Consider the following 14,808-nt stretch of genomic DNA (forward strand, 5'->3'; position numbering starts at 1 on the left):
GTGTTGGTATTTACATGTTTCTTTTACAAGTAAAAACAGTTTTTCTTGTTGAAAGAAATTCAACATTTCTGACTTGTTTTTCTGGCAGTAAACATAATGCATAGGAGGCCACTTTATTAAAAGAGCTTTCTGTGTTTACATAAAAGTTTTCACAGGTGAACATATTGTTGTGGCTAGTTTTAGTAATGTGTAGAAATATTTCTTAAGATGAATACTTATGGACATTTCTAGGTGATAATTGTTCTTTTTGACATTAATATTATAACAGGTAACATTAAAATGCATGTTTTATCTTTTTAGGAATGATGTTGAAGTATTTAATAATGAACTCTTGAGCATACATCTCTGAAGAGTAAGAAGACCTACACTCTGGAACTACAGGGAGATCAAACAATATTTTGATATAAATTCACATTAATAAATCAAATACAATGGAAATCTAGCCTCCTTTAAAAAATCAATATGTAAAAAGTAAACCTTTATAAAGATTTTAAGATTTGTTTTTTTTGCTGAGGTGCTTTATTTTTATGTTAAAGCAGCTAGTCATTTTACTTGATTAGTGAAATTATACTTGGTCTACTAATGTTCTGGAGTTTGCTTAAGAATTACCTGTTTGATTATTACTTTCAGTAGTTAGCTTTGCCATACAGTGAGTCTAAGATATGGCTATGCACGTTCTAGCTGATAACTGCTATTTCAAAATCTGTTTGTAAATTATAATAATAATAATTATTATTTGCATTTACTGTATATAGCGCTTTTCTCACTACTCAAAGTGCTCAGCAATTGCAGGTTAAGGGCTTTGCTCAAGGGCCCAAAAGAGCACAGTCCCTTTTGGCATTCACGGGATTCAAACGGGCAACCTTCCGATAGCCAGTGCAGATCCCTAGCCTCAGAGCCACCACTCCGCTTATATAAACTTTACATGTTTTGGCTAGAATTTATGATATCAGAGGTGTGAGCTAAAGCAACCAATTTTGGCAACATGATTTTAGTTTTATGAACTTTGGATGATGGCACAAGAGCGCCTCTTATTATCCCTACTCCTAATTTACACAAACACACCTCAGTATGACCTCCTGACTGTAACGGCAGAAGCATATTAGCCTTTTTTTATCTCAGTAAAAAAGCTGATAAAAGAGAAACTGGAAGTGGGAAGTGAATCCAGAAATGCTCTGCATAACTGCAAGCAATGCAAGAAATGGGCCGCCAGGAAAGACTGAACATCTAGCAGTACCAGGTGGTATGGTTTTCACACATTATTTTGCTTTTGCTTTATGGCACTTTCTATTTAAATAATGCTAAATAAAAATGTACCTTTCTCTTTGGCCTGTTGCGGTATTCTGTCTAACTGCTTGGTGTTGCATATGTAAAATTAAGGGAGAAATGCTGAACTACAATACCTGACAGTATTCGTATTGGATTTGAAGAATACTGTTAAGGTTTACAGTTGACTGTTGTAATTAGCTATGAAGCACGTACTTTTTTTTCACAGTACACTTTACATATACGGCAGATATCAACTACAAACTGCAGATCACTGAATTCTAACAGTGCTCACTGGAGTGTCCTGTGTTTGTGACAGTGTTGTGGTGACTCATCTGTGCCGTGTCTTTCAGCCTCTCTAACGTGCTCCAGATGGTTAGGTTTGAATTTTTGGTGTGGAAGAGTGAATCCAGCGTGATCTACCACAGTGGGTTTGTTATCATTCTTTTCAATGGCTGGATTTTTAGATGTCAAGTGGCAATGAATAGAGGAGAAGAGGGATTGTGGTAAATACATGAGCTGCCTACCACAATTTAGTCATTGTATTTAGGTGACTCTAATAAGACCTGAACCGTACAAAAAGCAACCATCTTAGTTAGTTGAGCCCTAGAATGGCATACTCATCAATTGTGACAGATATTCTTGTGATGATGCCTATTCTTTGTAGCAATCTTGTTAATTTTGAGCCCAACAAAATATTACCAGTATAAAGTATTAATAAATTAAATATTGCATTACTGGATGGAATAACAATGTATGTTAATTTAAGGATTTTGTCTTCTTTCTCAAACATCATCATCATCTTCTTTCAGCTGCTCCCGTTAGGGGTTGCCACAGCAGATCATCTTCTTCCATATCTTTCTGTCCTCTGTATCTAGTTCTGTTACACCCATCACCTGCATGTCCTCTCTCACCACATCCATAAACCTTCTCTTAGGCCTTCCTCTTTTTCTCTTGCCTGGAAGCTCTATCCTTAGCATCTCTCCTCTGCACATGTCCAAACCAACGCAATCTTGCCTCTCTTTCTTTGTCTTCCAACTGTCCCTCTAATGTACTCATTTCTAATCCTATCCATCCTCGCCACACTGAATGCAAATCTTAGCATCTTTAACTCTGCCACCTCCAGCTCTGTCTCTTGCTTTCTGGTCAGTGCCACCGTCTCCAATCCATATAACATAGCTGGTCTTACTACCATCCTGTAGACCTTCTCTTTCACTCTTGCACAAATCACTCCTGACACTCTTCTCCACCCATTCCACCCTGCCTGCACTCTCTTTTTCACCTCTCTTCCACAATCCCCATTACTCTGTACTGTTGATCCCAAGTATTTAAATTCATCCACCTTCTCCAACTCTACTCTTTGCATCCTCACTTTTCCACTGACCTTCCCCTCATTCACACACTTGTATTCTGTCTTGTTCCTACTGACCTTCATTCCTCTCCTCTCCAGAGCACATCTCCACCTCTCCAGGGTCTCCTCAACCTGCACCCTGCTATCGCTACAGACCACAATGTCATCAGCAAACATCATAGTCCACGGGGACTCCTGTCTAATCTCGTCTGTCAGCCTGTCCATCACCATTGCAAATAAGAAAGGGCTCAGAGCCGATCCCTGATGTAATCCCTGATGTAATCTTTCTCAAACATGCTCGCCTATATTATGGAGAAGTGGAGGGTTAAGCCTTTATTTTCTGTCTACTGATTTTAAGTGTGTTGGAACAAAGAAAAGATTTGAGGAGAAACAACGAGACTTATTTTCAATGTTTTTATTTTAAAACCTACAACATTGTGGCTGTGGAATCCTAAAAGCGATCTCAAGAAAAGATGGGGGTTAACAATAATACTAATATAACAGAAGCAATAATAATGATACAATGTAAAGGGGAATATTTATTAAAAGAGACAGGGCTCCATGATTGAGGCATATTATTTTGTTTTATTAAAAGTCTTGTTTGAAATATAGTACTTTCTGCCTGTTGTTGTTAGTTATATATTTTTAGACATCAGAAACTGGAAGCCGCTGATGAACCCTCCTTTTCACTACCAATGTGTAGCAGCGAATAATTAAAGAAAAGTTTAACTGACATCAATTGAACTTTGTTTTGAGTCTGTGTAACATTAATGCAAATGGTCAAGAGATGTCATTAACAGGTAAGTGTCAAATGATTCAAAGTTCCAACATGATTTCCGACATAATGGCTTTAAATGTTTCAGTGCTTTGTGAGGCTTCGTTCCACCCATCACTATACCTTTTCCCTGATCTATGCCTCACCACAACTTGATCATGGAAGACTAAAGAGAGTAGTTTGGAGTTCATAGCTTGGTTTTTGCTCTGACATGCAGCCTGAATTGTGGGACCTTATATACACATTTAAAACATGTCCCTTTATAAATGATGTCTAATCAGGTCAATTTACCACAGGTTGGCTCCAATCAAGTTCTAGATGCATCTTGAAGAGTAATTAAAATAAACAGGATGCACCTGACCACAATTTGGAGTGCCACGGGAAAAAATCTTAATACTTCTATGAATGAGTGATTTTAGTTTTTGAAGTTTAATAAAGTTGTTTTCTGAAAACATATTTTGACTCTGTCATGATGAGTTATTAAGTGTAGATTGATGGGCAAAAATTGCAAATTTATCAATTTAAAATGGAATCTACAAAACAATAAAGTGTACAGAAAGTGAAGGAGTCAGAATACTGTACTTTCTGAATCCACAGTACACCCTCCAGTTCTCTGAGGGAGAAGCCACCAACTCAGCTGTAGCAGTGCTGGTCTTAGCTTTCACAACAGTTTGATTAGCATAGTTTCATTTGGGACATTTTCATTGTGATTTTTTAGAAGTATATCTAAAATTTACAAGCTTAAGAACATAAGAAATTTGACAAACAAGAGGAGACCATTCAGTCCATCAAGCTAGTTTGTTTAGCTAATAGCTAAACTATCTCAATATCTCATCCAGATATTTCTCAATGGATGTCAGGGTTGCTGGTTCAACTTCATGGTGAGGTAGTTTGCTCCAGAGGCCCACAAATCTTTGCGTAAACAAGTGCTTCCTGGCTTCAGTTTTAAATGCACTTCCCCTTAATTTCCACTGATGTCCTCGAGAACGTGATTCACCCTTAAGTTGAAAGAATTTTGCTAGATCTACTTTATCAATGCCTTTGAGGATTTTAAATACCAGGTTTAGGTCCCCATGCAGTCTCCTCTGCTCAAGACTAAACAGGCTTAATTCTCGGAGTCTGTCAGAATAGGACATGTTCTTAAGTCCTAGGATGCACTTGTCTGCTCTCCTCTGCACACCTTCAGGTGCTGCTATATCTTTTCTGTAGCGTGGTGACAAGAAACACACACAATACTCCAGATGCAATCTTACTAGTGCAATATATAGTTTGAGCATACCATCCCTTACTTACATTCAACAATTTTTATGATATAACCCAAATTTTATTAGCCTTTTTAATTGCTTCTGTGGATTGCTAAATCAATAAAAATGTGTCAATATAAACCCCTAAATCCTTTTCAGAGGTTGCTTCCTGTATGACAATGTCTACCACCTTGTATTTATAATTGACGTTCCTTTTGCCCAAGTGTATTTCCCAGTTATGAAGTTTGTTTGGGTCATTTTAATTCTTTTTTGCTGCCTCCTCAGTGCTTGCTATCCCTCCAATTTTAATGTAATCTGTGAATATGACAGGTTTGCTAAGGATAGCCAGAATCAATGTCATTAATATAAATCAGAAAAGTAACGGTCCAAGGACAGACATTCCATGAACAGAACATTCTCATCTTATGAAGTGATACCAACTGTTATTTGTAGTTACTGAGTTTTTGCTTTCCCATTTGATGATTTATAGATAAAACAAAAACAATTAGAACAATTAGAACAATCTAGACGAGAACAGGCCATTCAGCCCAACAAAGCTCGCCAGTCCTATTCACTTGCTTCCTCCAAGAAAACATCAAGTCGAGTTTTGAAAGTCCCTAACGTCTTACTGTCTACCACACTACTTGGTAGCTTATTCCAAGTGTCTATCGTTCTTTGTGTAAAGAAAAACTTCCTAATGTTTGTGCGAAATTTACCCTTAACAAGTTTCCAACTGTGTCCCCGTGTTCTTGATGAGCTCATTTTAAAATACAAGTCTCGATCCACTGTACTAATTCCCTTCATAATTTTAAACACTTCAATCATGTCACCTCTTAATCTTCTTTTGCTTAAACTGTAAAGGCTCAGCTCTTTTAATCTTTCCTCATAATTCAACCCCTGTAGCCCTGGAATCAGCCTAGTCGCTCTTCTCTGGACCTTTTCTAGTGCTGCTATGTCCTTTTTGTAGCCTGGAGACCAAAACTGCACACAGTACTCAAGATGAGGCCTCACCAGTGCATTATAAAGGTTGAGCATAACCTCCTTGGACTTGTACTCCACAGATCGTGCTATATAACCTAACATTCTGTTAGCCTTCTTAATGGCTTCTGAACACTGTTTGGAAGTTGATAGCTTGGAGTCCACTATGACTCCTAAATCCTTCTCATAAGGTGTACTCTCGATTTTTCGACCGCCCATTGTGTATTCAAACCTAATATTTTTACTTCCTATGTGTAATACTTTACATTTACTGACATTAAATTTCATCTGCCACAAATCTGCCCAAGCCTGTATGCTATCCAAGTCCTTCTGTAATGATATAACGGATTCCAAATTATCTGCTAATCCACCTATCTTGGTATCATCTGCAAACTTAACCAGCTTGTTACTTATATTCCTATCTAAATCATTTATATATATTAAAAATAGCAGCGGCCCTAGCACTGACCCCTGTGGAACACCACTCTTAACATCAGCCAGTTCTGATGAGGTTCCTCGCACCATCACCCTCTGCTTCCTGTGTCTGAGCCAATTCTGCACCCATCTAAAAACATCACCCTGAATTCCCACTTCTTTTAACTTGATGCCCAACCTCTCATGTGGCACCTTATCAAATGCTTTCTGAAAGTCCAGATAAATAATATCATAAGCTCCACTTTGATCGTATCCTTTTGTTGCCTCCTCATAGAATTCCAACATGTTAGTAAAACACGACCTCCCCTTCTGAACCCATGCTGACTGTTCAGAATAACTCCTGTCCTTGTCATGTGTTGCTCAATCTTATCCTTAATAATTCCTTCCATTAATTTTCCTGTGATGCTTGTTAAGCTTACTGGCCTATAGTTGCTTGGATCTGCCCTGTCACCCTTTTTATATAATGGGATGATATTTGCCATTTTCCAGTCCTTTGGAATCTCTCCAGTGCACAGTGACTTCCTAAAAATACGTGTCAAGGGTTTATATATGTACTCACTAGCCTCCTTAAGAACACGAGGATAAATATTATCTGGGCCTGGTGATTTGTTTGATTTCATCTTATTTAATCTGAGCAGCACTTCTCCCTCTACAATTTCCAAATCCCTCAGTACCTCCTTAGTAGTTGTGTTTACCTCTGGCAGGTTATCCACTTGCTCACTTGTAAACACCTCAGAAAAATGTAAGTTTAGGGCATCTGCTATTTCATTGTCTGTATCTTTTAATTCCCTTTACTATTCCTGATGAACTTGACCTCCTCCTTAACTGTTCTTTTACTACTAAAATACTGAAAGAATCTCTTGGGGTCTTCTTTCGCCTTATCTGCTATATTCCTCTCCAACTGTCTTTTAGCCTCTCTGATATCCTTCTTAATGGTTGCCCTCATGTTCTCATACGCTACGGTTCTCTTTGCAGTCATTAGTCTTATATGCCTTATACAGCAGTTTTTTCCTTTGCAACTTCTTTTTTAAATCTTTATTAATCCATCGTGGAGATTTTTTTAGTTTCCTATTACTTCCAAATTTAGGTATGTATCTGTCCTGCATTACATGTAAAACATTTTTAAACCTGTTCCACTGCTCCTCGACTGTCTCCACATTTAAAAGCTTATCCCAGTCTATCCTACTTAGACTTTGTCGCATCTGCTCAAAATTAGCCCTACTAAAGTTCAACTTAACAATTTTAGTCTTTGCATCTGTACTCTTACAAAATACTGAGAATTGTATTACATTATGGTCACTTGACCCTAGTGGTTCAATCACCTCTACACCCTCAATTCTATCCTGATTATTACAGAATACTAAATCCAGATAGGCTTCACCCCTTGTTGGTGCTTTAACATGCTGTGTTAAAAAACAGTCGCCGATTACTTCTAAAAACTCCTGCTCTTGTGCTCCTCCATCTGTAAGGTTATCCCAGTTAATATTTGGATAATTAAAGTCCCCCGTGACTATAATATCCCCTGTAAACTTGCCTTTTGATATTACTAAAAAGATGTGTGTTGAAATTACTGTCTGAATTGGGTGGTCTATAACACACTCCTAAAATGAGACCTTTTTCCCTAATATTTTCCAGGCGAAGCCACATGTCCTCACTAAGATGGGGCTCATCATCCAACTGAAGATGACTTACATTTAATTCCTGTTTGGCATAAACAGCAACCCCACCTCCTTTTCTGTTCTGTCTATCCTTCCTAAAAAATGTGTATCCCTCTATGTTACACTCATCCCCATCTTTGTTATTTAGCCAGGTTTCCGTTATTGCTATAATATCATAATTGTGCTCTGCTACATACAACTCCAAATCTACATAAAGTCTGCTTTACTTAAGTTAGAAATCTTCATTTTGCTGTATATTTGTATGTTTTCAAAGATCATCTCAAATTTGACCCCTTTGTGATCACTTAGCTAATGACAAGCACCATTAACTTCTGTTGCTGTTACTCTGTCTTTATTGTTTAAAAAGAGATCTATAAATCTAGACAGGCTCAGAGTCCTTTATTTCATTGTCTTCATTTTGGAATAAAGTTAGTCCAAACAAAATGTCACTAGCTAAAATGGTTAATTCATCCCTTAATACTAACATTCTTCTGATTTTGCATTTGAGCACAATTTCTCACAAGCCAAGCAATACAATAGATTCAGGAACCCCTCCCCAACAATTTTTATTATGTGGCTTTTGGGGAGGTCTACAGGGTAATTAGGGAGTCCTGAATATCTGGGGAACAGAATTATTTCTTACATTGCACATGAGGTAGTTACTGGATTCAATGGTACCTGGGTGTCATGATCCATCCATTCATTTTCCAACCCGCTGAATCCGAACACAGGATCATGGGGGTCTGCTGGAGCCAATCCCAGCCAATACAGGGCAGGAACCAATCCTGGGCAGGGTGCCAACCCACCGCAGGACACACACAAACACACCCATACACCAAGCACACACTAGGGCCAATTTAGAATCGCCAATCCACCTAACTTGCATGTCTTTGGACTGTGGGAGGAAACCGGAGCGCCCGGAGGAAACCCACACAGACACAGGGAGAACATGCAAACTCCACTGCGCCACTTTGCTGCCCGGTGTCATGATTAAAAATGTTATATCAAATACATAATCATACTGGTGAAATACGAACAAACTGTACAACTTAGAATTTTTATGATCCACCTTTGTTCACCTGATATGTTGTCATTTGAGAGCAAAAACTGGAGAAATGCAAATTTTGTGTTTTTTCTGGTAGATTGGGGTTAAATGTTTCTGTGCTTATTGTCTTGATTGTTGATTATATGTTAACCTTGGGTTCTCTGAGTCCCACTGTTAAGTCTACCCAATGTAGATATTTTACTTAAAAAGAGTTGAACACTCAGAACTCCTATGTTAATGGTAGCTACATTCCCTAGCTGGGGGTTGGGACGGTCATTCACAATGTCTCATCTTTCTGGAGCAGAAGATCATGACGAGCTATGATGTCATTACCATTTTTGCCAATGGACCCATCTCTTCCTCCCAGAATGCACCTAAAAAGATTCAACCACTGGAAGACGCCAATAATTGTTAGACTCGCATCTGATAAGACATTACTATGTAATGCTAGCTGTTTTTGACAATTATTGTCTTGTTTGTTGGCCAACCAATCTGCTAATTACATGAAATTCACCATTTGGTGCCTGTTTATCTTTGTTTTTGTGTTTATTACAGTAGTGTAGTCGGCAGGAATCACTACTAAGTCATGTCAGAACCATGGTCATCACTGAATTATCTGAGCAGCTATAAACCATTCAGGTACAGGTCACCAATCAGAAGGCCAGCTTTGCAGAAGCTCAGTGGTCTACAAGGGAGGCATTGAGGAAATATAGGGCTTTTGGATTTTTGCATGTATTGGTACCCTTTTGAATCATTTATTTTGATTTTTGAAAAAACAGCAGTCTGACATTGCTGAGGCAAAAAAGATATCGTCACGCCATTCCTGACGAGGGAGGAACAGAGGGCTTTGTATGACCTTGACGAGCAGGCCACTGATAACTATGATTGTCTCAAAACTGATATTTTTACTAGGTATGGCAGCATATTCCTGGATTAGCATGCATGTCATTGTCAAATTGGGGCTTCTGTTGCTGCTGCACTCTCAGACATAATGGAGAAAAATGGCACATTGGGGTAGAACAAGTGGAAAACACAGCTGAAAAAGTTTGTTGTCTGTGATTATCTAATTAACTCATTGCCAGAGTATCTTACCCAACAGGTTTGCCAATAAACCTGGAAGAACATGGACACTCTCATCAAGACCCTAGATCAAAATAGAGTGGCCATGCTTTTGGAGAGGTCAGAGAAAACCACCATGAGTCCTCTCCAAAAATCTCCAAAATTTGCCTGAAAGGAGGATGCAACAATGAATGGACATCAAAAAAAATGAGGATGTACTGTAAAGTTGACCATCTAAAACAGCATTTGAGACAAAAATCACACATCTAGTCAATCATAAAACTTAAAAACCAGAGTAGAGGTCTTCTGAAAGTCATTCTAACAGAATCAAAAGATAATTGTGAAAAAAATTAGCTAATTGAGAACACGCAACTTCTGGTGAGGTAAAATACTGATAGACAATGTTTTACTTGCTGTTAAAATAAATTCTTCAATAGTCTCTGGTAGGCTATTTGGTGAAGTAACGGAATCACCGACCAGCTGAGAGAGCCTACTACATAATTTGCTAACACTGTAGAAAGAAAGGGGCCCCATGTCTGACTCTGGTGTATCTCAGTTCTTATTTGCTAATAGTTTAATATTGAATTTTAGGACAAATTTGACTAATGGTCGGAGCTTGAAGCAGCCATCCTATCTATCAAAAAAGTAGGGGATTGTCAGAGAAAAACTGTATTGACTCCCAGATGCTTGAAGTCAAACAAATGGTTTAACTGAGGAAAGTACTAGTCTCTGGTCTAGCCCTATTGTAGTCGCATGAAAGCCAGATGGTAGTTGGTGCTTTTGCAATGGCTTCCATCTGCTTAATCAAATCTTCCATTTTGATGCCTACCCAATGCTTACCCCCATCCAAATGTGGATGAGCTGCTCAAGGGATTCAGGAAGGCAGGCTTCTTGACCACTCTTGACATGACAGATACTGGCCACCCCATTATGTGCCTGAGCCGGAAACCATCCCAGTATGTGGTATTTGAAAGGGAATCACTGGTGGTCAAGTGGGCAATTCAATAATTAAGGCCACAAGTTTACCCTTGTCACTGACCATACATTTCTACAGTGGAAGGCCACACACAAAGAATCAAACAGAAATCTAAAACATATGTTTGGTACATTAATTGTGACAGATGGAAGGAATTAAGAGCTAATCCTACTATTAGTGTTAATTGCCAGTGCAGCAGCATCACAAGCTTCCAAAGAATTCTTGGTACAAAACACCCACTTGACTCCATCATCTCCTTTCTCCATCACTGCTCTTCACTTCATTTTGGGGTAGGTGGAGTTAATTTACAAAGCATCATTTTTTATCTTGTGAGATTTGGCTAACACTGACTATTTACACCGTTATAAATAACTGTCATATTAAACTTAAGAGTCATTTGTTGCCTTTCACCTCCTCAGATAGGAGAGGTTATATAAGTGGTGGCTGAGGCAATAGATGTTATTCACAAAAAGTGAAAAAAAATTAACAACAAAATATAGCAGAAGCATTTGTCATCAAATCTGATAATTTCACTCAACTAGAGAGTAAATAAAAAATGGCAGAGTATTACCATATTTTGGGAGTAAAGAGGAATTCAACCCAAGATGAAATTACAAAAGCGTACAGGAAACAGGCATTAAAATGGCATCCCGATAAAAATCCACAAAGCAGAGATACAGCTGAGAGGAAATTTAAGCAACTGTCTGAAGCTTATGAAGTACTTTCAGATCCCCGTAAGCGTGACATCTATGATATATATGGCACTGAAGGATTGGGTAGAGGGAGTGGGAGACCATTTCACAGTGGCCAAGGGTTTGGATTCACATTCCGCAGGCCTGAAGATGTTTTTAGAGATTTCTTTGGTGGTCGAGATACTTTTGCAGATTTTTTTGGGGACCTATTTGAGGAGAACTTTTTAGGAAACCAAACCGTGAGTAGAAGAAGAAATAAAGACTCTTCAGCATACAGATATAGTAACCATCCATCTGGTCCCAGAATGTCAGGGTATGAAGCTGGATATACCTCTTATAATCAACCTGGGGGTGACAGCTTCACATCATTTTATTCTAATTTATTTGGAGAAAAAAATACCAACGATAACTTTCGCTCTGTTTCCTCCTCCACCAAAACAGTGAATGGCAGAAAAATTACCACAAAGAGAATGGTGGAAAATGGTCAAGAGAGGGTTGAAGTTGAGGAAGATGGACAGCTGAAATCACTTACTATAAATGGCAAAGAGCAGCTGCTTGAAAATGGCTATCTTTGCTCTGGAGACTGACCACCTTTATGATCAACTCTGTTTAAAATGTTCTGATCTCACACTAGGAGATCTATGACAGATCAAGTTATAAAAAGTAATATTTTGTCCATAAATTGATTCTCAATCTTTGTGTAACATATTAATTGGAAATCTTTTAAAAAGCACTACATGCTAATGACATAAAATAATAGACAATCGGTTGTCTTTAACTTGTAATGATTAAATATCAGATCTTTATTTTCTTGATAAAAAATCTTTGGGAGGAGGAGTTGAATTGTCCATTGACTTGATGCTATCTGAATCTTCTTTTTCTCAGTTCATCAGTTCATAGTAGAGAGCTGGCCAGCCTATCATGTAAATAGGTTTTTTTTTTTCGGTGGGGTACATTAACTTAATAGAACTTATGCAAAATTCACATCTAACTGTTTCTTGGAAACCCTCTTTTAAGTAATATTAGAATCGTTCTACCTCTTGAATGTTGTTAACCCAGTTTGACAAATGGTGATGAAATGTTCTAGTCTCAATACTGACTCGATAGTTTATAACCAACATGGTTTATTTTACCTTTGGTTATGTTAAGCATACAATTTAATTACATCTTTATTTTGAGAATTGAGATACATTGTCTGCCAGGAACTTTACAAAAGTTGATTGAATGCTGTTATTTTATATACAAGACTTCTTTAATGACAATCATGTTCTGAGTATGTTAAAAATGCCATTAACAAATTAACTATTTACAATTCAACAGTCAAATAGTTTTATATGCTATGCTAAAAAGAAAACCTAATATCAAAGAGTGTTTGAACCCTATCATAAGGTGTAGTAAAGCAGAAATGAGTCAGAAAAAGGTTTGAGGCACTGTGGTGAACCCTGTACAATTGGATAAAATAAAGAAAAAAAAAAAAACCCAAAAGAATGTCTTTTCAGGTGGGAGACAACAAGTAGACTAGTTCATAAATGGTGGAGTATCTCGTCTTTTGTGGTCCAGGAAGGAGGACAACAGAAATTATGTCACAAATGGTGAGGTCATCAGTCTTCTATCCTGCAAAGGGAGGAAGAGAAAAGGCATTATAGAACTGCACCAACCCCTGGTTTGGTGGGTAATTACCATCACTTGAGCCCTTAAGATGTCTCCTAATACACACGACAAAGGATACTAGCAGAGAGAAATGCCTGTTTATTAAAAACAGGCACAATGGTACAATGGTAAGTCCACCTGTTTTCAATCACCTTGATCATTTAAGAATCTCTAAACCAGATATGCTAGCTCTTATATCCCCCTTTCTTTGTTCTTCTTGTTGCCTTTGTTCATCACACATTCTAACCCTTCTTGTGGGTGCCAGACAACATTCTGTCCAGGCATGGACACCAAACACTAAACATTTTATCATTTTATATATTATCTGCGGTACCTGTCAAAGACAGGTAACAGAATTATTTAAAAGTATTTGCTATCTCTTGCCCTACATGTACTTTCAACACCTTTCCTCTGTATTTGCTTATATGTGAATATCTCTCACGGATATTTTCCTGTAAAGCCTGCTTCCCCGTTATTTTCAAGGTTCCATTCTTGCTTCCTCTCTGATTTCATACTTCCCTCTTTAAAGTTAAACCTCTCAGCATGTGTTTTTGCTCCTCCTTGTGCATTACACACTGACATTTCCTCTTTCCTCGTATCACCAAAGCCAAACTGACCAATCAGATTACTCTCAGGAACAGGAGAAACAGATATTAGTGTTTTTAATTATATAGTAGATAGTGAAAAACAGGGTTGTCAATGAAACTCCAGGCAATGTCCAACCAGCATTTTTTGTTATAATTTATTATATGTGTAAAAATGGTATGGTAACAAGTCAAAATGTTAAACAAAAATTTAAATTAATGGTCTTATTTTAAGTGTGATCAGATTTCCTTACCTGTCTTAATCACTGGTAGAAGTGATGTGGGAATTTTGTCTTTAACAAAATGTGTTACAGTCGACCCTTGATATACGACCGGCCTGACATGCGAACAGCTTGATTTACGACCAAAATTTTTGTTTTGATTTACGACCAACATCTTGCGTTATGACCCGAATGCGGTCACGTGTATTCGCTTGTGCGATTGTAAACAAACAGCCGAGAGCGTTTGTAAGTGTCAGTTGGAGCCCAGATACATGTGTTTGTGGACGTAATTTCTGTCAGTGCAGTGATTTATTTATATATATAATTCACTAAGACCATGGCAAGCAAGACGCATAATTGCTAAGGAAGGAAGAGAAGGTAATGAAGTTAAAGAAAGCGATTGTTAAGGGATGTTAGCTAGCAGGCTGGCGCGGCATATGATGATGTCATCAGGCTGAGTCAGCACCGGCTTGCTTTGGAGTGTATTATTACAGCAGTTCACAACACGGCCAGCTTTGAACCGAGTGCTCGACTACTGTCATTACTAACTTGAGAAACAGTGATCACAATCGAAACGAAGAAGGAAATTGTGTGGAAATATGAGAGTGGCGTTCGTGACCGATCTCGCTAGTATGTACAGCATGTCGAAATCCACCAACTCGACAATTTTACAAAGAAAAGATTTGCATAAGGAGGCTCCTTCTAAACAATAACCACCTTCCGTTTCATTCTCCTCCTCCTCCCTTCCTGCAGTCCAAAGATGTCAAATTAAATGTTGAGTACTGTGTGAAATTGTTGTTTCTGGTACGCTACGCACTTTTTATAACTTTTTGGTTAGTACATTAGAAAAATTATTGGTGTTTTGGTAAATTAT

At 38.0% G+C, this 14,808-nt stretch overlaps 1 protein-coding gene across 1 annotated transcript; it reads left to right on the plus strand.

Moving 5' to 3' along the window:
- The first annotated feature begins 11,343 nt into the window (after positions 1–11,343).
- On the plus strand, positions 11,344–12,066 carry LOC120526616 (dnaJ homolog subfamily B member 6-like). Its single transcript, XM_039749779.1, has one exon. It carries the CDS (start codon positions 11,344–11,346, stop codon positions 12,064–12,066), a length of 723 nt encoding a protein of 240 aa, XP_039605713.1.
- The last annotated feature ends 2,742 nt before the right edge of the window (positions 12,067–14,808 follow it).

The sequence above is a fragment of the Polypterus senegalus genome, chromosome 3, assembly GCF_016835505.1.
Source record: "Polypterus senegalus isolate Bchr_013 chromosome 3, ASM1683550v1, whole genome shotgun sequence".
Taxonomy (NCBI): Eukaryota; Metazoa; Chordata; class Cladistia; order Polypteriformes; family Polypteridae; genus Polypterus; species Polypterus senegalus.